Source organism: Antedon mediterranea, chromosome 10, assembly GCF_964355755.1.
Source record: "Antedon mediterranea chromosome 10, ecAntMedi1.1, whole genome shotgun sequence".
NCBI classification, from domain to species: Eukaryota; Metazoa; Echinodermata; class Crinoidea; order Comatulida; family Antedonidae; genus Antedon; species Antedon mediterranea.
In genome coordinates, this window is record NC_092679.1 from 24,189,646 (window position 1) to 24,213,357 (window position 23,712).

General features: G+C 33.0%; 2 protein-coding genes and 1 pseudogene across 2 annotated transcripts; all 3 read right to left on the bottom strand.

Moving 5' to 3' along the window:
- Positions 1-431: 431 nt before the first annotated feature.
- LOC140060344 (netrin receptor UNC5B-b-like) lies at positions 432-5,102 on the bottom strand. Its single transcript, XM_072106506.1, has 5 exons — positions 4,783-5,102; positions 2,985-3,811; positions 2,500-2,640; positions 1,888-2,055; positions 432-1,585 (listed from the first exon to the last, which is right to left on the bottom strand). The coding sequence occupies exons 1-5, from the start codon at positions 4,943-4,945 to the stop codon at positions 1,235-1,237; spliced, it is 1,650 nt and encodes a 549-aa protein (XP_071962607.1). The 5' UTR covers positions 4,946-5,102; the 3' UTR covers positions 432-1,234.
- Positions 5,103-16,956: 11,854 nt separating this feature from the next.
- Positions 16,957-20,115, bottom strand: LOC140061340 (CUB and zona pellucida-like domain-containing protein 1). The gene is made up of 4 exons (XM_072107849.1): positions 20,033-20,115; positions 19,239-19,347; positions 17,518-17,704; positions 16,957-17,117 (listed from the first exon to the last, which is right to left on the bottom strand). The coding sequence occupies exons 1-4, from the start codon at positions 20,113-20,115 to the stop codon at positions 16,957-16,959; spliced, it is 540 nt and encodes a 179-aa protein (XP_071963950.1).
- Positions 20,116-22,387: 2,272 nt separating this feature from the next.
- Positions 22,388-22,505, bottom strand: LOC140061398 (5S ribosomal RNA; annotated as a pseudogene).
- Positions 22,506-23,712: the final 1,207 nt, after the last annotated feature.

The following is a 23,712-nucleotide window of genomic DNA, read 5'->3' on the forward strand; positions in this document are numbered from 1 at the left end:
ATCAGTTAGGCCTTTCTGGTATTTATCTGGTATTGGTAGGCTAAATTTTTTTAATAATTTCTAATTATTGGAGTCTACCTATTATATTTAGTAATAACTCTTTTCGTTTACACTTTTTTTAATCAAAAATTCTAAATCTACAATCCGTTCCAATCCATTTATGAATATCCTAGTCTTCTAGATTATTCCACTAAACTATCATCACAATTGATCGATCAGTCAATTACAAAAGCAAAATCGATCTTTAAGATTGTTATTCGGTGTACCATTAGGGTACTCGTTCGTACTGTCTGTACGCAATTATGTTCCTCTTGTTTACCGATCATCATCTGCCGAACATTCGTTTTCAAAGCTTGGCCCGTGGAATAACCTCACTAAAACAATACGCAATTCAAGTCAATGGCAAATATTTTATTTTAAAAATTCCTTGTGTCTTAGCTTAAGTGAAATGTTGTCCTATAAAGGCATCCTTCTATGTTATACTATTTCATTTCAATCTCTAAGTTTTGATCTACTTTTTTATTTTGTATATTATGGAAAATAAATGAAATTAATGAATGAGTGAAGGAAAACACAATTTTTCCTAATTTTCAAAATAATGATTGGTTATTGTACGAAGCTATAAATGATAATGTTAATGGTTAATGTAACTAATACTAAAAATATAAATAATAAAGTTTCCGATTACACTCTTTCCATCTACACATTTATTCTCTTTTTTGTGTGTGTTGTTCTATGTATATTTTACCGTAAGTATGGATACTTATACCGTACGATAAGCCAGAGATATATGTCTCTAAATAAGCTTACATTCGATGAAGATTAGAGATTTGTATCCGATCTGTTTTTGCTTCAAAGAAAGATGTGCATGAGATGGTGGCTCTCCATCAAGTCTGTGTTCCCGCGACTGTCATTTATTTCCGTACAAGATAATACAAAATGAAGCAAAAGCTGAAAACATTGTATTTACAAACGATATAAAAAAACACATTACTACCATTTATAGTAATGAAAAAGAAGTTTAAAAAAACATATAAAATTGTCAATTGTATAATGTGTAAAGGATTTAACAAATGATACACGTCGTTCCTTATGGAATACAATGGAAGGGGATCTGCTCCAGTTAACAGAAGGCCTATCTATTAAAATAATATGTTCATTTAAAGATCCCTTTTCATCTTCTCAGACTAAATCGAATCGAATTTCAATTCGTGATACTGATTAGTGTACTTAACTACACAGTTAAGTTCAAAGATGTTATATCTGATAAAACATCTAATCTTTCCATGTTTTTGAATATTTCTAGAATTTCTTCAAGATCATGCTTTTCATCACCAGACCTTGTAGATTCCCAGATATTAAGCAGCTCATTGGTCGGACTAAAAATCAGACCTTTACGAAGCTGATCCTCCCATTGGTGAATGCAGTCGTCGTAACCAATGGAGTAGGCTAGGTGTTTCCAGTCTTTTCCGAGTGTGTTAGGCACGTCCAGCTTCTTTCGGATGCTTTCCCGTAAAGGGTAGGGCAACAGAAGACGTCTACGAACGAGTCTAGTATTTGGAACTTTTTCAGGTTCAGCAGATTTCTGTAAAAAGAAAATACTATGATAAACAATGTTGGTATTAGTATTAATAGTGGTAACAAATCTTACAGGCCGCGTATGTATAACAGTACCAGTTACTGACTGAACTGTTTTGATTCGCATAAGAAAAAAAAAAACATTTTTAAACATGCAACTGCTCTCACTGACGACGTTCAAACTATTGTATCTTCGGTGTCAGTTTCGTCGTAGTATGTATGCCACAGTAGTAATGTAGGTGGCATGCAAGAGTGTTTGAAGCAACAACTACACTGCATGAAATAACAAGTCATGTAAACATATTATACCTGCGTTTTTACTAGTACATCGATAATTTTACCATGCGATTCTTCACGCTCATCTTGAGTCACGTGTACACGACATTTCGTTGACGTCACCATTTTATCTTTATCGTACTCAAGTAGATATACACATGGAACTCGCACATTTTCAATTAAACATTTCCTTGAAATTACCTAATAGTTAAAAATTGTGACTGGAATATTAGCTTCACAATGTTTGTGTTTGTTTTAGTTTTAAATATTATACTGTACTTTATCAGTGACGCATTTCCACTTATGAAGGGGCGTACATAAAATGTAAACAAAAAACATCAAACGAATAAATTTCTACTAAAAACCACCAATGCAAGTTCAGAATCATTGGTACTGTTATGGCAATGGGCTACAGAGACTGAGTTGTACGAGCATATTGTGCTTGCCGTTCATTTCTATACTTATTCATCATACAACAATAGGCCTAACAAATAGTTCAATCACAATTTCAATAGGCCTACGGATACATGACTCGTAAAAATAGTATGATTGTTCTCATTGCCAAACAAAATTATACAAAACAATATTCCTCCGCCAAACGAATATGGTAGGTTGTTAAATTCCAATACTTAATTGTGAGGTTACCTGTTTGGTTTTACCTCCAGTCACTGTCCAATCACCTTCAGGGTTTAAGAGAACAGTTAAGTCACTGACATGCGCAAACAGGAACGGGGTTGTAGGCGAGCACATGGAACCGTTGAGAAGACGTTCATCTTCCAAAATGAGCTTGCAAATGACAATTGATAAATTTTATTTACTAAATTAAAAAAAATTGTTTTACGTTTAAAATTTCTATAATGTATTTGATGTTTTACTTTTTAAATATCACGTCATAGTCAAAACAGGCTGCTGGTTGTGTAAACTATAAAGTCAAAAACTTCAGCCTGCAACTTTACACTTATCTTTGTTATTATCATGGTTTATGTTGTAATGATCATTTGCATGATGGGATTTGCTTTCACTTTTCACTAGACCTAAATGTCGCTGCATTAATAAGTTTATGTATGAAGTACCAAACATTTACGAAAGTAGAACACATGTTACTAGTTCTATAAAAAAAAACAACATACATATCTAGCATCAGGAGTTTGGTTGGAGCAATACAGACGAACCTGTAAGTAATACTCATCTTCCTGCATTTGTGACGAAAACAACATCAGATCAAGCCACTTTTCTTGGACAATAGGTACAGATTCTTGTTCACACTGTACTACAGTAGTGTGTCCAGTAAAGTGAGGCAGCATCAGAGTCACTGTGTTCCCTTTAACTAGCGTTAATGAATCATTGTCGTCAGAGAGGTTATAGAAATTTGGAATTTGATCTGGTTCTGTTTCTGTTCGCAGCGTAATCAATTCAACATTGTTGTTTATAATGTTGGCACAGTGTTGATACGACAGTAATACTCTTTCGTTAAACTTCATTCCAGAAGGACCACAGAATACAACCGGGCTTGTTGCCATCATATTCGAAGTTATCCCTAAACTATTCTGGTTTCCATTGTGTAAATATATGTATATTAACTGAGGTGTTGGTTGCTGAATGGCACCGGGTGGTATCAACAAGGTTATACCCGCTTCTTCAAACGTTAACGAACCACCACGTTTGTCAAAAATACCAGCTCGAAAATACGGAAGGCAGAACGCGTTCTGGTCATAATTCGTAGAAGTTAAAGCACTTTTCCAAACTTCTGCTTTCTCAATACATGTTCTAAAGGCACTATCTTTATTAATAATTTCACATTCTGTCTCAACGTATAGATATCCTTCGTTGACATTGCCCGTTTCTCTTTGAAGAACATTGCTATTGAGTTCAACTGTTTCCAAATCATTTAAATCTTGTATTTGTGACTCAGAATTCTCTTTATGAGGTCTAGATTTACGTCTGCGATGGAAAATTGCTGCAAATCCAAAAAAACAGTTATGATTCATAAGAATTAATATGATATACCGAAAAACAACAGGTTTAAATCGTCTATTAATAAATACATTTTATTTATTTATTACGGAATAAAACAACATATAATAAACAACAAGCAGCCCAAAAGCCGAAAACGTTAAACTTACAAAAATACAATTGGATAAAACATATAGACTATGTATATAAGAGTTACACTTAGGCTATAGATGTAACATAACATTGCACACATCTAGAGGAGCCATATTCTAAAATTCGTGTTCATCTCAACCACAACACACCAATCATGGTGATGCTGAGATGGGTTTGGACTCTCCAACTGATAAACGGCCGCAAACAAAAATAATCACATTCAGATGCCCTCCATTTAGGCCTACTCTAAATCCATTTATTAACAATCTATCAGCTGGCACAATAATATTTTGTTATTAAGGATTAACTTTTCTATTAACAGTATGTTTTCAAATATTCACATTCTCCTTATGACGCACATGATTGAAAGCATCTAACAATAGTGCAGGGTTAAACACAGACGTCAATACTATTAATAACACATATAACAAATACAATACTGTATCCAGCATTACTCATGCAACAAACATGTAGGTTCAGTTTATTTTTAATAAACGTAGTATAGCTACAACGCCTTTACCAATACACAATGTATACAGCATACTAAGTTTGATCTTTAAGATGACGTTAGCATTCCATTATAGTTATTCTTTATCCCCGCCTGAGTTAATCGAGGCTTCAAGTTTTATAAATATAAAATAAATAAAATACCATGACTAATTGTTATTTGTACATTTGAATAATCAAGTATGTTTAAAAGAAATCCACAACTTGAAAAGCTAAAAAAAACCGCACTTTTTTTATAGACCGTGTTACCGGTAATAATTATCACGGTGGTTACCGTACTTTATCATGGAAAGCACAAAAAACACATATACATACCTATCAACGGTGGTAGAACAGCGAAAAGAAAAAAAGCAATCAGAACACATGACACGAGTAGAACTATACCACTACCTTCTACGGCTAAGCAGCACTCACAGTTGGCACACGAATAAGGTGTGAAATAAGGTGTGACATCTGTTTGATTGTAATCTTCCTCCATATTAGCAAAATCTATTGCATTGCATTCCACTATTCATAGTTTTCTTATGACCCACTAAAACGATAGAAACATAGAATTTCTATATATAGTATACAGTTCCATGGACTAGAGAGTTCTTTAGTCCATAGTTCTGATGACGAACAAATTGTGCAATATCCGATAGAGACGTCAGCAACATACTCTATTTAAGAATCATTCAGGCAACAAATAGGTTCCTTTCGGCTTTGTTACAGCCGCTTATTGTCGGAACAACAATTCACCGGAAATGTAGTAAAACCTCCAGCTAATGTAGAAACACCAACAGCTTATGTAGTAAATAAAAAATCAACAGCAGCTAATTTAGCACAGTCAACGGCTAATATGTAGTAGCGGAAGTTGCCTTCCAGCTAATGTATTTACTATCGCCAGCAAATGTAGAACATTGTATATATTAATTGACAAACCTATGTCTAAATGTGTGCAAATGCATCTCTTGCTTAGCTATCACCTCTCATAAGCGATCAGCTCCCCAATACGACCATCTATCGTAAGCGACCACCTTTGTCAACGACTAACTCTTCAAATAATCGTTAAAGAAAACCTCTCGTAAGCGACCACAACTTTAAACGACCACCTTTTGTATATAACCGCTTCTCATAATAGGTGACCACTTCGTCACCTCTTGTCAGGAATCGTGACGACAACCTTTCGTTAACAAGCTCGTTTTTTAGTATTCTTTGGCTTCTTTTCAAGATGGGCTTCTTCTTTTTTAGATTACTTTTGCGAACTAAAGAGGGGGCTTCTTTTCGAAATGAGTGCTGTAAAGTTTGTAAATTGCTACTACAATACTGTAATTGTTTAGACATTACCTGCCAATTTTACATAGTTTGTGATCAAAATACCATTTTAAACTGTAAAATAAATGTATGATATAAATCATCATCATACATTATAGGCCTATCTGCATCAAGTTATCTGGCATTAAATCATCTTGTTCCTTTGATATTCAAAAATCTCAAAAAGAATCCCATACTATCTTAAAGAAAAGCTCAGTGGGCTTGATTTCGAGATGGGATTATTTTCGAAAAGAACTTGAATATAAGAGTATACTGTAGTTCTTACGTTGCGTCGTTGAGTTTCAGCTGGAGTTGTTTCTAGTGGAAACCAAGTTTTAGTGGCCGCTGGGACTGTTTCTGCTGCATAGCGCCGAATAAACCGTTAACAAAATTAGGCCGATCGCGTTTCTGATCCAAAATAAACCGTTTACATTGGATGGTTGTTAACTAATAACGTTAACATTAACCAAAATGCAATGCGATCCTGAGGTCAAACGTTCAAGATACTACAGCTCTCAATAAAATAACCGTTATGTTGGCGTTACAGACATCGATAACCGGTTCAAATCGCGTTCTAACACCGAGTCAACTGGTCGTTTTAACCGTTATATTCGGGCTGCTATAAGTTAGGCCTATTAACAATTTGTCCTGTATCTGCTTCCAAAAAGTTTGGGTTAATTTATACAATATAAGTCCATGTCGACACAATTCAATATTTGATTGCAAAGTTTTTCATATTTATACAAATCATCAATCTCAGTTTCGATTGACAGAAATTCATCTCTGCCAGAGGCACACAGAGCTATGAATCTAATTCAACATCGAAGCTATTCAATACATAAATCAATATCAGTTTGACCGACACATATCAATCTTTAAGTGTTTTACCGTTACAAAACGTAATCTCAGTCTCGGTTGACGTAACTACTAATTTCTCAGGCAAAATTAGTCTATGTAAATGATGATACTCAAATTATATTAATTCTCAAATATTTACAAACGAAAAACCAATTCATTGACAGAAGACCGAAATGATGTCTTCTTTTATTTTACTAATACCACGTTGAAAGTCTTTGTACACGAGGCAATAGATAAACGGATTAACCATCATATTTATAGCAAAACATAACATAGAAACGTTGTACACAGTGTTCTGAACTTCATAACTCCATAAATATAACGTCAGTAAACCAATAAAATGTGGAGGTAATGTAACAACATACACTGTTCCTATTAAAACAAGAGTTTTTATCAAATTCAAATTATTTGGTCTGACGCTTGGCTGATGTGATTGCGGTACTATTTTATTGATTGACATTTTTAACGTTAACATCATTTTCAGGTAACTGTATTTCCTAATAATTGAAAACCTACAGGAGAGAAGGAACCACAAACGTATGATGAAATAATCGAAGAATATGTATTCTTTTTACTAAGACCCCTCTTACGATAATATACTGGATAGATAATAGCAATGTATTTTTCAATTGTAAGCGTAATAAAGTTCTGTGTAGATGCTGCTGTCAAAGCGAAAAAAACAATATGTAGTTTACAAATAGTTTCTGTAATGTTACCAGGACAAATAAACAACAAAAATGCCAACGACCCCAACAGATCAATAATGGTCTGGTTTAAAAGTAGTTTAAGCGACAGAAACTTCTTGTACGTTTTGTTGTAAACAAAAACAGCTATAGCAATAGAGTTTCCAATTATACCCGTCGACGACGCAACAATCCATCGAAATATTACTAGAACCAAATGATCCTGCCGCATTTCGCTAAATAAAGTGTCATTTACAGCCATTTATCGGCGCTATACAATCTTTGGTGATACACTGCTATGGGTGGCCTGCTACCTACAGTAGCCTCTACCTTAGCCGACTGTATCCTGGTAAACCCACTTGTTGTTTGATGGTTTTAAACAATTGCAAAGCTATCTGTTTGTTGTTAATCACTATCAATAAGCAACTTCGATAACTTTGGAGGGCGCCATATTTCAAAGGTCAATCGATGGAACTATTTTTGTTCCGTTTGACCTTTTAAATATGGCGCCCTCCAAAGTTATCGAAGTCGCTTATTAGAAACTGTCATAATAATAGTAACAACAACAATAATTGTTCTATTCTAGAAATACGTCACTTTTCTTAATGCCATTGTGCACTGTGTATTCTGGTATGTACTTGTTTGTTGGTTTCAATTATGTGTTTTTCAGATGTCATTAGATCAGAAGCTATTAAGGCGAACATTATGCCTACAGGACTATATGAGGACGACACGTAACGGTACTCACGAAGGCTACTACTAGCCGTACTTTAGCACGATAACGATCGACAATAAATAAATAATTCATTCATTGATTTCCATTTAATTTGAAAAGCTAATTGAAAAAATAATTTGTCTTCATTGTTTATTTTCATTTGGTTTTAAAAAGCGTATAAAATAATGATCTTGGCTTCAATGTTAGTACTCTAATTTTGTGGCAATATTATTCTCATTTATTTCAGAAAGGTCATTAAACAATTATAGTAACTTAAAATAATTTTCATTAAGCATTACAAATGTACATAATTGCAACTTACAAGTGCTGTAAACAAGTCACAGTGCCAATTTCATTGTTTATTAAAAGTTGACAGAAATAGATGAGTGAATGAATGTGAACATTATAAATATAATTACATAATTGGAGCATACACATTAAGCAAAACGGTAGAATTAGTGATGTTGCCTATTACCAAAAGTCTACGAAAAAGATGTTTACTACAGTAATAATACAAGTCACCACTGACACTTTCTTTAATACATAAAGTTGACTAAAGCGAACAAACCTTCCGGAATTTACGCAGATACTTATTGCTGTACACTTTTGGATCTTTTAATTCACATTCCGTAACCTAACAAATTATATATAAAACTTATTTTTAGAAAAAAATAATCCAATTAATAATCTAAAAACAATAAAATCGTAACAAAACAACGATTATGACATCGTTTGATTTTGAAAATAGTATAAATTTTTTTTTGTAAAGGAATATTTATCTATTTATCGTGTTTAGTATAAATGGACGTATCATTTCGAATTTGATTTTAAAATATCTTTACCAACTATTCTTTCTTTTCTTTCCTCAGCCATCGTCCAAATTCTGTGTATTTTACAGTTTATTATACATGCAAATTCTTACTTTAAAAATACAATCAGACAAAAAGTATCAAAAAGGCCTTAGTAGCAGTAGTAGTAATAATAAATATTTCTATGTACAAGAATTAATAATAACACATAATTATATTGATATTTAAAGGACTTGATTGATTGATCTTTAAAACCCTGGGTCAATATTGTTCCACAGTGGAGGACATGTGCAACAAACATAAAAGCTACATTTCTACTTTTGCCTTCACTGTTGGTTTCAAATGAAATCATCATCAAATGATCAGCTATTTAGCCAGGTCAAAAAATACAAGTCAGAGTTTATATAATCATGGTATTCTCTTTTACAAATTAAACAAATATAATAACAAAAAGGAATCTGGAACGTAATACAACGTTTTTGTTACTGTGATTGGTGTATTCCTAATTTCTTGGTACATCTCAGTTTAAGCTTACGTTACACAAATTAAAAAGTTATCTTCTAGTTTTACTTATTAGTACTTATCCAAACAGTTATATTACCTCAAACCTCCGTACACACGGAAATCAAGCAATTCCTAACAGCTTTACCACGGATTCAGAATCTCATGGCAAATCATCCTCCTTGATTCCACTATTTTCAATAAGTAAACGCTATTCTCTTGTACGTATGGTTCGAGCCACAGTAAAGCAACGTGTGTTTATTAACATATTCATAGAACTCTTTAGAGTTCTCACCTGTATGCTTAATACATATTAACCGAAACGTCGAGCCATTCTCAACTGATTTTATTTTGGAAACACATGGTCTACGGTAGGCCTACCTACACAAACATTAATTTACTACAGTACGCCATGCGAATATTACATTCATTCATTCATTCATTTATTCCTTCATAATCAACATAAAATACATGATTACATAACAATGTTACAATACAGAAAGTTAAAACTTGAGGCTCACAATTAAAAGGAGGAAAAAATGTTATAAACAATCTAAAATAATGCAAATGTCTACAATATTACATTGCATTATTAATGCGATGAACATGAACCTGGATTCAGTTTGAAATTTGTAAACTCGAATTACGAGAGAAAACGTAGGGTCTACTACACATAATACAACAAGTTCCCCTATTGTTTGTCACTATTATGGCTTGAGGCCATTAAAATAAACTATGTTCGTAATTGATTTAATTTTACACGTCAAAATATTAAAAACAATTATGGTTTGATAATCTTTACCTTGAAAATGTGATAAAAGAGACGGAGGGCCTACTGGTGCTCGGCTAAACTGGTGGTAGTCAGTGTGTTGTGCAATGTGCAAAATTTTCTTTTACAACGGTTTTCTTTTACCACGGTTCGAATCCTATTGTCGGTCTCCATGTGGACGGTTAGTATACATGTATATGAGATGTTAAGCCGTTGGTGGCGTGTGCAACATAGCTATGGGGTACACAGAGCACTCTTCGAAAAAAAGTAGAGGATCATGTACTACCCTGAGTTCACCACTAGAAGGATCCCAATACTAATATATATCTATCTATACACACAATAAAACCAAACAAACTCCAATAAAAAGAGATTTCATGAATATAGAACTTCACACATCCAATAATAGATCAAGATCTTTGTTCTTCCGTACGCCATACATGCGTACGGTAGTAATTGTCATCAAAAAAATTAATTGTTTTAATCATGGATTAATAATTCATTAATTATTACTCCATGTTTTAATGTAGCTCTACGTGTATATATATTTGTCAATTGATACGGATTTTACGCACACCATTGATTGTGAACGTTACCATTTAAAATTTAGTGCCAAATATTGGTAATTGGTAAAAGTGGAGAATGAAGATTATTAACAGTGCTTAACCAGGTTATACGACTGTGACTCCTTCTGATAATATTTAACATCAGATTCGTACGGCTCCCCAATATTGGTCAAATTATACTTTGAGAACAGAATACACGATTTCTTCACACGATGAATTTTGAATCCCTTACAGCATGTTCGCTGCAAACACATTTTTGCGCAGTTTAACTTCGACGATTCGGTGCTGGTATGCATTTCAGTTCCTGTGATAATTTTGGCTGGATTCAGCTTAACAAATTTACCATTTGCATTGAATTGCCATAGTACTGAAAACAGACAATAATTCGGCTTACTTTAGTATACAATGACAATATTTATAAATTTCTAAGAGTGTTCCTCGCAACTATGAAGTTTTAATATATACATATATATAAATTCAAAGGAAAATTACTGAAAAATCACAATTCTTTGGTTATCAATGGCTTGATCTCAATGGAGATACAAAATAAAATAAGCAAAAAGCTAAAACAAAACGATGTAAAACAGCCGGAAAATGAAAGATAAATATATCAAGCACAAGGTTCCGGTTTCGAATCTCGGCTGGGCCGACTTTTTCTCATTCTCAGAGATTTCCTCATCTTTATCGTTCACATTAATTAATTAAATTAATGAACTACAGGAATGAGCACATGTACTCTAGTTATCCCTTGATCACGACAGCTGACAAGGACACTTGGGTTAAAATATTGAGTGTTTCCAAGGAAGAGTGAACTCTTCCCTGGTGTTCCCACATAGAACAAGTCGCCCAACCGAAATTTGAACCCAGGGCCTTCTGCTTAATATGCAGATGTCATAACCATTGGACCACTGAGACTTTCATAGTATTGTTCAATACCCGATTGGATAGCGACTCTTTAACACTCTCAGCGTGTACCTCGCAGCACTAGTTCCTCATTTGTACGCCCTCATCTTTCAGTATTTTTATTCAAGAAGCGGGATCTTTTATATATATAAACAGAAACACACAAGAATCTCTTGTAAAGGGTCTGTAATATAACAACTTAGATCACTAATGCAGCTTACTTTGCACATCTCTCGCTGCTTTTATTTCAGATTCATTTAATGCACGATCATATAGCTGCAACATGGCCACTTTCCCAATGAATTTTCCATCTGAATTTCCAATCCGTAATTTACCAAAAAAAGTTATTTCAAAATTTGAAATTCCTGAACTGGCGATTTCTCCATTTCTCCATAAGGTAAGTCTTCTGTTGTTAGCATTGTATGTAACTGCAAGGAATATCCATTCCAAAGGAATGAGCACATGTGCTCTCGTTATCACTTGGTCACGATAGGTGACTTCGACACTTGAGTTAAAATATTGGGTGTTCCCAAAAGTATATGTCTGTGTAATCTGTAAAGGATTTGGACCCATTGTGCTGAGGAACAGACCAGAAGAGGATTGATGTACATACACGTACAACGACAATGTAAACGAAAATACGTTGTTACCGTTGAACCACCGAGTGTCAATAGGGTAATCTTGAAATATAGGCTCCTGATTTTTAAATTGAAAGTCACAGAACACGTTCATCGTTTCTGATGTTTTATAGGCAAACCAAGAGGTCAAACAGGTCAAATTCAGTTCAAACATATTGACAGCATTTAAACGTTGCCAAATTGCTGCCGGGTCTGTTGACAAGATAACAAGTAAAGAATGTTTATAAATTAAATATATACTTCTCAGGAAACAATAAAAAAAAAATGGGTAAATTATCTTTAGTTCTATTTAAAAAAAATGTTCCGAAGTTATTTCTTAATTGTTTTCATAGTTTTTATCAGTATGGCTCTTATATTTATTTGACTGACACTGTGATAACAAAATTCTTTTTTTTTAATTTTGGAAAAAAAATTACCTATATCAAGTTCATACTCGCTGTAAACACGAATCTGGCACATTTGAAGTTTTATCTGGCTTCTTAACACAACATATCGGCCGGGCACTTCCTTATCACACATAATATCAACAACACTGCTCGCTAGAGTTTGCTTATTCGAAATGCGTTGTTTTGTACAGTACTGTCCAGTCTGAGAATGATCGTTGGCACCGATTGTAATTCTGGCATCTCTTAAACGCCAGCCATTATATTCTGAAAAAATAATGAAATGTAAAATGTAAAGTCTCAATATTCCCGGAAGATTGCTCGTAGCGGTCTACAGTAGTACAAATTAAATTTGGAACACTTATACAGTATAATTTGGTTTTATACAAAATGGCGGATATCCTTTTCGAAAGGTGAGAGGGCAACAAATATTCACTACTTTGTGGGCAGAGAGTCAGGGGCCGCCAAGGGACTCCGGTGGGTCTAGAGAGAATCCCCCTGGAAGCCCGGCTCCCTGAGAAATTGTACGTGTCCACAGTTTATCCGTGCGTACTAACACAATTAAACGACGGAATAAAAAAAAACAATTACTTCTTAACTAATACAAAACGGTGTTCTGGAATGGGATTGATATACTTGGTGGTCAAATACAGCACCAACTCAGCCTCACAATCGTTGGAACTGAGGGAAAATATGCTTAGGTGCCCAGAACTCTTTTATACTCACTAAAATCTCAGTACCAGAAGACTATCTTTAGAAGGTTTGAACTATAATGGTGCTAATGTGAGGCTGAATTCTAGACCCGTTCACATCTCAAATCAATCAAGATTGCACTCAATGTTTTCCAGAGAATTATCAAGAGTAGAGATTTCCATTTATTACGCACACGGTATCAAGTGTGAAGTAATTGAATCTTTAAATGTCACAGCAATGCGTTTTGGCATCAAATTTATTAAGAAGATAAAAGTTAGTGCTATTACCAATAGTCGATTTGTTATTCTGTATAAAATGATTACGAAAGTATTACTTTCACAGCAATAACGAATTTATAGTTTATAAAAGGATACGAAATATATTACCTTCAGTTAATTGATTTATAATTGTCACTTTCGTTACATTGTATTCTTTGCCCAAATCTATTTGAATCCAATCCTTTTTATATGCTTTATTATCTGAATAAAAATGAATAGCATACAAAATTTAGGTTTGTGTAATAATCCATTTATATGTAAGTAACACATTTTGTTGTGCATAAATGTTGACACTTGACCTGAAGTCTATGTGTAGTGAATGTAATTGATATCTGACAAGTAGATACGATAATTCACAAAATGAAGATTACGGTTGAGTGTAACAAGTGCAAAAGTGCCCTGTTTTCAAAGTATGTCCTGCTATTTTTAATTACAAATTATTCGGAAAAGGCTTTATCTGCAAATTGACCCCCTAAAAATAAAAAATAATAATAATTGAAAACTATGCCATGTACTTCTGAAATATATTCAGTTGAAAATAAAATACTGTCAATCAAAGTAGATGTGTTCAACAGGCCAAGCGTCTATTTTCACATAGTGCTCTGACTCTCACAGCTGATCTACAGAGACGGATAAAAGCCCTGGAAATGAGATGCTACCGCAAGATCTTGAACATCTCATATAAAGACCGTGTCACAAATGAGGAAGTCAGCAACAGGATCAAGAGAGCAATTGGACCATACAAAGACCTGCTATCAATTATGAAAAGCAAAAAGCTGGATTGGTACGGACACGTGTCGCGATCCAGTGGGCTGGCCAAGACCATCCTACGGGGTACCGTACCAGGAGGGAGAAGGAGAGGCAGAAAGAGAAAGAGGTGGGTAGACAACATCAAGGAATGAACAGGTTTTCAGGACTCACAACGAGCTACAGAGGACAGAAATCGATGGAGGAGGATTGTCCAAAAGTCAGCAGTGATGCCTCAACAACCCTACCAAGGGTTAGGAGACTGAACATCACGCCATTGATTGGGATAATTTGAGAGTAGTTGACAGGGAATCGGTCAGATTAAGACGCTGGGTTAAGGAATCCATCTGGATCAGGAAGACTCCCAATTTTAATAGAGATGAGGGCGGTTACAAACTCAGTCAAGTGTGGACCAATGTGTTGACCCCGTCATCTAGAGGTCAACTGTGACGTGTCACTACACTTTGAAAAAGCCAACTGATAGTTGGCGAAACGTCAGGTAAATAAAATAATCGTTATTTACTATTACTATTACGGTTGAGATATAATTAACTATTATATTTTACTACTTTGTACTATTTAATAAAAACAAGTTTTGACTAACATGTTTGAAAACACTTTGCACCATATCCTGACACGTCATTTCCGTCTGTGAGTCTATTAGGAACACCGCTTTGAATAGTTGAGGCAGTTACTATCTTCTTATATGATAAATATGCTGAAACAAATAACATTCTCAGGTTAAATAATGTTTCGCGTCTATGAATTCAAATGTCATGATATAAATTCGTTATTATCATGGTGTTTGATGCGTTCATTTAATTTCATCTTAATTTATTCATTCTTTCATTCATTCATTTATTTTCTTTATTTCGGATAGTAGTATACAAAACATACACACAAAAAAAATCAAAAAGAGAAACAATTTCACCAGAAATTAACAAAATAATATTAATAATAATGTTACATAAATTATATTACGGTAATTTTAACAATAAGAATAAATAAATAAAAACAGATAATTATCAATTATGGGGCTTGGCGTATTCATAAGTTTATTCAGACGACAACTAACTACTGATGGACATACATAAATATAATTTAATAATAAAAAAAACCAATAGATTTAAAAGGAAATTTAAAGTAATAAATTATAGTTTATACATAGCATACGTAGTTTCTTTTAATGAAAATGTGGTATATGTATTTGAGTAGAATTCAGAGTAATAGAAGTGTTAGGATGAATGGTACAATGTTTCTACAGGGTAATTAGAAAAAGTGAATGTTAGTCGAAGGAAACACTTTACCAAAGTTTCAACCACAGTAAATTAAAACTTATTTCTAATTGACAACCAATAAACTCATTATCTCATTGTAATTTTCTAAATAACTACCTGATCTTATTTTTTTTACCACATTACTGAAGAAAAGAAAAGCAAATGATTATATTTTATCATTATTATCTTTATTAGAGAACATTAATTAAACAATATTTCTTTTATCGTTTATTTTTTTTTTTAATTTTGAAATTATTATTGTTTGTCTTATTTAATCTTTTCTAATAAGCGGAACTTCTAGAAACACATTCTTTGTGTTATACTTACCGTTCAGAATTTTACGTTAAGTATCATGATCAGCAGTGCTATATGCCTATTATAATACATTACAAAAAAACATACCTGCATGGGCATTGAAGACATTTAAAATAAAACCACAACAAAGAAACACAGTTGCACTGGCGTAGATCTTCATTATTGCTTGAATACTGTTAGATAAATGATATGTGTCTACAAGCTCGCACGCAGTTCTACTCAACTTACTTTGATATCTGTATTGTTATATATTAGGTATTTGTAATTCGTTCATGTTTATTAAATCGACTGAGAATCGTGGACATGCATTAATAGTGTTTTCAGTTTCCGTCCTACGAAATGCTAACCAATCAATATATGAAAATGAATTTCATATTAAAAAAACAAGAAAAAAAATTACAATAGTAACAATGCTTTACCTTGATGGTGATGTTGCAGCAAAAATGCACCGTCACTCCTTAGATGCAAATGCCATACTTACTGAATTAGTAATGTATAATTTAACCTTCAATAAAAAAAATAGCTATAACGATTATCCACGCGTATGATGCAGCTCAAACGTCTTATAACAAACATCTCATCCAACCCCTCCATTTCTTCCTAACAAACGAACACAATCACACGTTTCATTAAACCAGAACATTTTTATTCATGATCAGAATGATTATTTCTCGAATACGAACATAAAGCACAAATAAATTTAAGATAGCAACTAAAGCTCTGTCTACACGATCAAACTAGTTTGACAAATATGGTAGTGATATGCCCAAATATGGTAGTGTATGACGTCATCATGTCCATATGGTCACATCCCTTTTTTTTTAAATCATAACGTTTGGTAGTGTAGACAGGGCTTAAGAAGCAAGAATATAATTAATTATATCTATTTTAATCACACCAAATTTAAGAAAACATGAAAATAATTTCTGACTGACTACTAAGAAGAACAATATAATGTTGTGGTCAAAGCAATATAATGACATTGAAATATAATTTAAATTATTTAGGCGTTTTCAATAAATTATTTAAGCGTAAATCAAAATAAAACGTAGGATCTTCTTTCACATCACATCTTCCACGTGGTTCTCCAGTTTCTGGTATGAAAGGCCACTATGCTTCCTTAAGCCAGTAATGAAAACAATACATCCTATTGTGAAGACAATCAGACTTAGGACCATTAGCGTTGCTGGAATTGCGGGAAATATTCTCTTTGATTTTGACTCTGAAAAAATAATTTTTTTTCTTTAATATAACATGGTACCATACACATATTACATTGTTTAAATGTTTGCATGGCGAATGAACACTGGTGAAGTTAGGTTTGCGGCACACCATGTGTTTTCCAAAAGAAAATAAAGTATGGTTGTTGAGAATATCTTGATGTATCGGTTGTTCTGTTACTACCGTCTTCTGGAAAAATGCTAGGCACACCATCTTTTACTTTTGGGAAACACAAAACAAACGTTATTAAACACAAATATAATTACGATGAAATTTGCATTGCAATTAGAAGCCTACCATACCACAATGTAAAAACGTTGGTAAGCAGCAGTTTTTGCTTAGTTTAATACACATTATGATATAGCAATATAGCATAAGTCAGTATTGGGTTTTGTCAGTACCTTTAGCTTCGAGTTCAATGTTTGAATTTGTATCTGGCCGTTTTAACACCAAAGGTCCAAGTTCAATTGAAATGCTATCAGACAATTTATTTGGTACAGTGACGTCACGGCGTTGTCGTTGGTTACAGTTTCTAGAGCATCTCCAATCACTATCATTGCAGATGGACAATAGACAATGAACAAACACCTGCATATAAAGATGATTTTTAAACAGGATTTTACAATCGAGTGTAGTTCACATAACGCAGTTTAAAAAATAGCTCAAATTAGGTCGAATTAATTTGTAAATCAGTTTAAATAATAATTTTTTTGCATAAAATTTCCAAGATCAAGGACTTATTGCATTTACCATAATGTGAAGATGGCTCAGTTGGGTCTTACATGTGCTTCATTCTTCCTTTCACATACTTTTGCTATGCTAATGATCGAGATAAGCCCGATATTCGCACGCTCAGAATTGCGTTGCACTGAATTGAATTTAATAGTTGTCACAGGTTAAAATCAGACTGACTGACTGGGTCAAAACCAAACAAATATATGATTTTTTAAAGATGTCCCTTGAAACACAAAAATGAAGGTCAAAATATTCTAAATTTAAATTGGCCATATCAAAGTAATATTAAAGTTATTCACTTTAACTCGAAAATTCGAGCCAAAAACAACAAGTTTACGTAATTAACAGGTAAATTAATTTGATTACATTTCATCTGGAAAATCGTCGTGACCGAGTAAACAAAGATTTCAAACCACGAGTATGCATTATGCATGATGCTAATTAGGATTGTTTACAACTCGTAAAGGTTGAAAAGGTGTTTTAACACAGATCACGAGGAAGTTTTATGATTATGTATACAGAGTAGCCAAACGAGCGCGTTGCATTATGAGATATGTTTTGATAAAAACTTTGACTGGAAGTCAAAGTTATTTTTTGAACAAAAAAACGTCTGTATTTTAGTTAAATTATTTTTTTTCCGACTAATTTTTTGTGAAAGTTAATAACTATTATGATACTTCAAAATGACCCACTTTTTTTCGAAATCTTTTTTTTTTTTTTTGGAATTAGTCAAAGGGACAATACATCTTTAAGCAATACAATTACATTTTTATATGTAGTAAACATAATAGATAATTACACTTCATTTATAATTAGTTTCATGTTATTATTTTACGGTTTGGCATGACAAATGTGTTAACTGACTGCAAATAAGTGGAATTGATACTCCTATTTTGCACTGTTTACCGTAAATTAATCCAAGGCTAAGCGCCCCCACCCCCCCCCCCCCACCCTCTCTGCGAAAAGTCTAATGAAAAAAAGGATGTGAGGCGGGGTATGAGTATTCCTGATAGTGATAGTGATACATTGTTAAAGCAGGGAGTTGTTATTAGAGGTTAAAGTGTAGGAACTTTATTATGTTTGAGCATGTACAGATCTGGCTCATTAGCATAACAAAAGAAAGCGAAAGTCAAATGCCCAAACGAGCTAGCGTTATATATTGATAATAGTTGCAGCTCCTCATACTGTAGAACAATCTTCCCACCCAATCTAGAATTACCTTCACTCTGTTTTCTTTTTGTTTCATTATTATTATTATTTTAAGCGAGGGACAATCTGCTGAGTGCTATTTAAATTATATTTAACAATTCTTTCTTTTTCATCTATCGTGATGATACGATATGTTTGTCTAATTTAATAATAATTCTCCTAATCTACTGATTCATACCGTTGAGTATTCGCCGCTGAAGCCAAACGTTTCAAACGAAAAGAATGCATGAGATAAATCTCCGTAAGCTGATTTTCCATCAAAACTGACAGTCGAGTCTACACCACAACTACAAGAGAAAAAAAATTATTGAATGTATCGGTTTCCAATAAATATAAAGAGTGAATTGTTTGCCTTTTGTTGAACTCAATTAAACATATCGATATTTTATCTTAAATTAATTCGTCAACGACCTGCTGACTTATTCAAACTGAAAAGCTAACATACATTAATTAGTTAGTTTGTTCAACATAAAGTGAAATCCACACTTAAAAAATATTTATTGTAGTAAAATATATCTTAAAGATGTATTGTCCCCCTGAAAAAATAATTCAGAAAAACTTATTTTTTGAATATTCCATTTTAATGTAACATAATAGTTATCCACTTTGACCAAAAATTGGATCGAAAAAAAAATGTATTTACCTGAAAAAAATGTAATTTAAAGCAACAAATTGTCAAATTGGCTGCCAGCCAATGGATTTTTGGTTGAATTTTGACATTTTACAAGTGAACATATTATTTTTTCTATGAAAACATATTCAAAGTCTGATTTCATTAATCTTAATTTTTCATGTTTTTGGGGAACAATACATCTTTAAGTAATTATCAGTTTAAAAATATGAAAATACAAACATACAGTATGTTTTAAAAATTCTGTTCGGTATCATGTGTTGAAATTAATTAATTACGGCTTTGATAGTCACTTGGATATCTATAAGTTATCATCATTTATAATCAAATTCTTCAATTACCTATTTTTAATTAAGTCATATTTAGGCTGAGCATCAGGGTCTGGGTTTGGTGTGGCTTTGCACGAATCGACAAACAGAACCATATCGTTACTAAAAGTCTTCACACTCGCACCAATAAACACTTTACTTCCAAGCTCCAATTCGATTGGATACTGCCAGCTCGGGTATGGAGTAGAATAACTGCTGTCTGTATACAGCTCCATTGCGAATGTAAAGTTGTCATGTTCGCGTTTTAGGAAATCTTTTTGTGTTCCAACTGGGTCAAAACTAACGGATGAGTGACCTGCATTTTTAAGTTCACACTCGACCGTAATGCGACTGTCATCTCTCCTGTATACCGTTGAATCGCCTTCGTTTGATACGATCACTTGGTTTTGGTAAGTTGTCGAAATCAATGTCGACTAGAAAGAAAATATAAAGACATACACGATGTTGTATACAAGATGTTCTTTAAAACAACAAAAGGCCCATACAAACACTGTAAGTAAAATGTAGCAAGCGATTTAATCTCATCTCTTCCATACATTTTTATAGATTTATATTATTTGTAAAATTAATGATATAGTCCCGTTTGGTGATATTCTGTCATTGTTCATGTGAGTATAATTCTTTTTGTTACCTTTATTGTTGTTTTGCATTGGTCGTATCTAGTATATAAATACAGCCAATACATTCCGTTGCGATACGTGTATCCCATCATGCCACACGTCGGGTCTATAAAGTGTGCGGTGCTATTACTTCCAAGTGAAGCCGCGTCAAGGTAAACTGTCATGTATGAATTACTGCATACAATATCTGGAAAAAGTGTTGTTAATGTAAAAGAATAGAACATAATAATAATTAATTAATGAAAACTCATATTAGAACATGGAACCGTAAACAAAATTAACCATTTGATGTCCTTTTGTTTACCGTACCTCAATCCAACAATTGACACATACGAGTTCGTTTACTACGTTGTTTTAAAGCAGAAATCATGAATAATTAATTATCAGTATCAAACTAACCTGTACATTCATACTGATGTAAAATCATGTCGAAATCGAAGATTTTGAATGAAGCAATGTAGCCTTTTTTTAAATGATATCTGATGTAGGCTTACAAGTTACTAAACGTTCAAACAGTGTACACATTTCCATTCTGTAAACTTACCGGTTTCTATATATTCAGGGGTTGTAATAATTGATTGAGTGGTAGGCAACACTGTACTCTGTGATTGATCTGGAAATCAAATGAAAAAAACATTAGTATAAAACACTTGGTATTTTTGTATAAAACACTTAGTATTTTTGTATAAAACACTTAGTATTTGTATAAAACACTTAGTATTTGTATAAAACACTTATTATTTGTATAAAACACTTAGTATTAGTATAAAACACTTAGTATTAGTATAAAACACTTATTAATTGTATAAAAACACTTATTATTTGTTAAAAAACTTAGTATTAGTATAAAACACTTGGTATTTTTGTATAAAACACTTAGTATTTTTGTATAAAACACTTAGTATTTGTATAAAACACTTAGTATTTGTATAAAACACTTATTATTTGTATAAAACACTTATTATTTGTATACAACACTTAGTATTAGTATAAAACACTTATTATTAGTATAAAACACTTATTAATTGTATAAACACACTTATTATTTGTTAAAAAACTTAGTATTTGTATAAAACACTTAGTATTTTCTTTTAACTTTGCTTTCTAAATCTGTCAACTATAACCCAAGTAAAACCATAATGATACTATGGGAAAACAACATTTCATCAATGTTTTTAAACGTTATTATTTACTAGTTGACAATTATTTATGTAATTTATTTTTGTTTCTACAATATTTCATAACAAACTTCACATAACTTAGCCATGGTTATAATGTTCAAATAAGCATTCAACAACAAAAATTAAACACGAGTAAATGTATAGGCTACGATAAATTGCCGTGTTTATGTATATACCTAGACCTATATGAGGCTTTTAATATAAACACAGTGATGTAAAAGCTTGAGACATATTCAACATTATTCAAGGTTCTAAGGAATAATTTAGTCCATAATCCCGACGCGAAAAGCAATAAAAAAACTGGTATTTTATTAGTAAATTTTATTTTATTTTATTTTTATTTTATTTTATTCAATCGAAACCAACAGCGATAATTACCGCCACTAACAGGTTTGATACAAACAAAGCCAGGACAGTTTAAAGCAGCTTGATTGGTCCTGACATTGATCAAGGGCTTCTCTCGTCCAGTGCCCACCTTGACCAGCGGTCTGAGGCAGATACTAGATACAGGGGCTGCCATAAGAGTCAGCAGTGCTGATTTCAAATGCCTAACGGGACCCCAGCTCCGTATACAGCACCCGCTATTCCTAGATGGTCTCCCATCCAAGCTCTAACCAGGCCCAACGTTGCTTAACTTCGGTGATCTGAGGAGAACCGGTGTTTCAACGTGGTAAAGCCGTAATTATAATTACATACTGTATATTATTATATTCAATATATGATAATCCGTAAACAAATGTACTATTTATTTATGAGCTATTTAGAAGAAATAAAAGTGAACAGAGATCCATAAAAAAAAGCTATTCTGTCAGTAAACAGGTATTCGTTTGTTGCACTCAAATAGAAATATTAATTTGTTTATCAATCGTGTATCAGAATGGTTATATTTGTATACCTCCCTGGTTAAACCAAGCCAATATAACAACAGAATGTTGAGCTTCGTTAGTTCAAAGTGTGTATGTGTGGTTGCTACACGATCTGTTGCACGCCCCTAAACTTTTGATTGATTTCCGATTGGTCAATTGGCTTTCTCAAATGTTTGGTTGTATAATGATAATGATGAATAATGTACACAATTTGTCGCAGCCAATCATAAGATCAAAGTTTATTTATTTATTTATTATCATCTTTACTGAGGGTAGCCTATCCAGTTCCTAATGGAACTGATCATTTAGGGCCCTCGAAGTATTGTAATAATGCCCTATATTGGCAAGGCGAGCTCAGTATCATAATATTTTTACTACGTTTGTGTAAATTGTAACAGAGTAAATGAAAAATAAAGTTACCACTTGTTGTTTCTATGTTGTTTGATGTTGTAGCCCATTTAGTAGAAACCAAGACGGTAGTAGAATCTTTATAGACGAGAAAAACGAGAAAATGGAAAACTCTTCACGTAGTTAAACTTAAATACTTGGAATTATTTATTGGACATGAACGTTATTTTGTCTTTAGTGACATCACCGAGAGAGACAAGTAGTTGATGTCAATGACGACATCATGCCACACGTGGATCGATGAAATGTGCAGAGCTCACGTCAATGCGTCAATGTAAGCTGTCATGTAAGAATTACTGCATACAACATTATATTACAGCAGTTTAAAACAGGGAGTTGTACTCCCTGGTTTAAAACATTACATTAAGGAATGTTTGACTTACCTGTTGTTCTTGACCAATCAGTTTTCGAAACGGTATAACCGGTAGTAGTGACGTCAGGTACAACTACACACAAACAGTTGAATTAGATATCATAAATCAAAGCAATGATGGGGAAGAAAGAGAGAAAGTATTTTAAGAGATATATAATTTTAATATCAAAGAAGTTAATGCCAGATAACTTGTATTGCAGATATGATCGAGTTGATATCATATATCTATTTTACAGTTTAAAAT

Excerpts from the sequence above, each read along its gene's own strand:
- LOC140060344 (XM_072106506.1), bottom strand. The coding sequence starts at position 4,945 with ATGGAGGAAGATTACAATCAAACAGATGTCACACCTTATTTCACACCT. Across the intron at positions 2,641-2,984 it reads AAACTCCTGATGCTAGATAT|CTCATTTTGGAAGATGAACG; the intron begins GTATGTTGTTTT and ends GTCATTTGCAAG. Across the intron at positions 1,586-1,887 it reads ATGTACTAGTAAAAACGCAG|AAATCTGCTGAACCTGAAAA; the intron begins GTATAATATGTT and ends TTCTTTTTACAG.
- LOC140061340 (XM_072107849.1), bottom strand. The coding sequence starts at position 20,115 with ATGGTTCTGTTTGTCGATTCGTGCAAAGCCACACCAAACCCAGACCCT. Across the intron at positions 19,348-20,032 it reads TATGACTTAATTAAAAATAG|TTGTGGTGTAGACTCGACTG; the intron begins GTAATTGAAGAA and ends TTTCTCTTGTAG. Across the intron at positions 17,705-19,238 it reads TCAGCGGCGAATACTCAACG|GTGTTTGTTCATTGTCTATT; the intron begins GTATGAATCAGT and ends CTTTATATGCAG.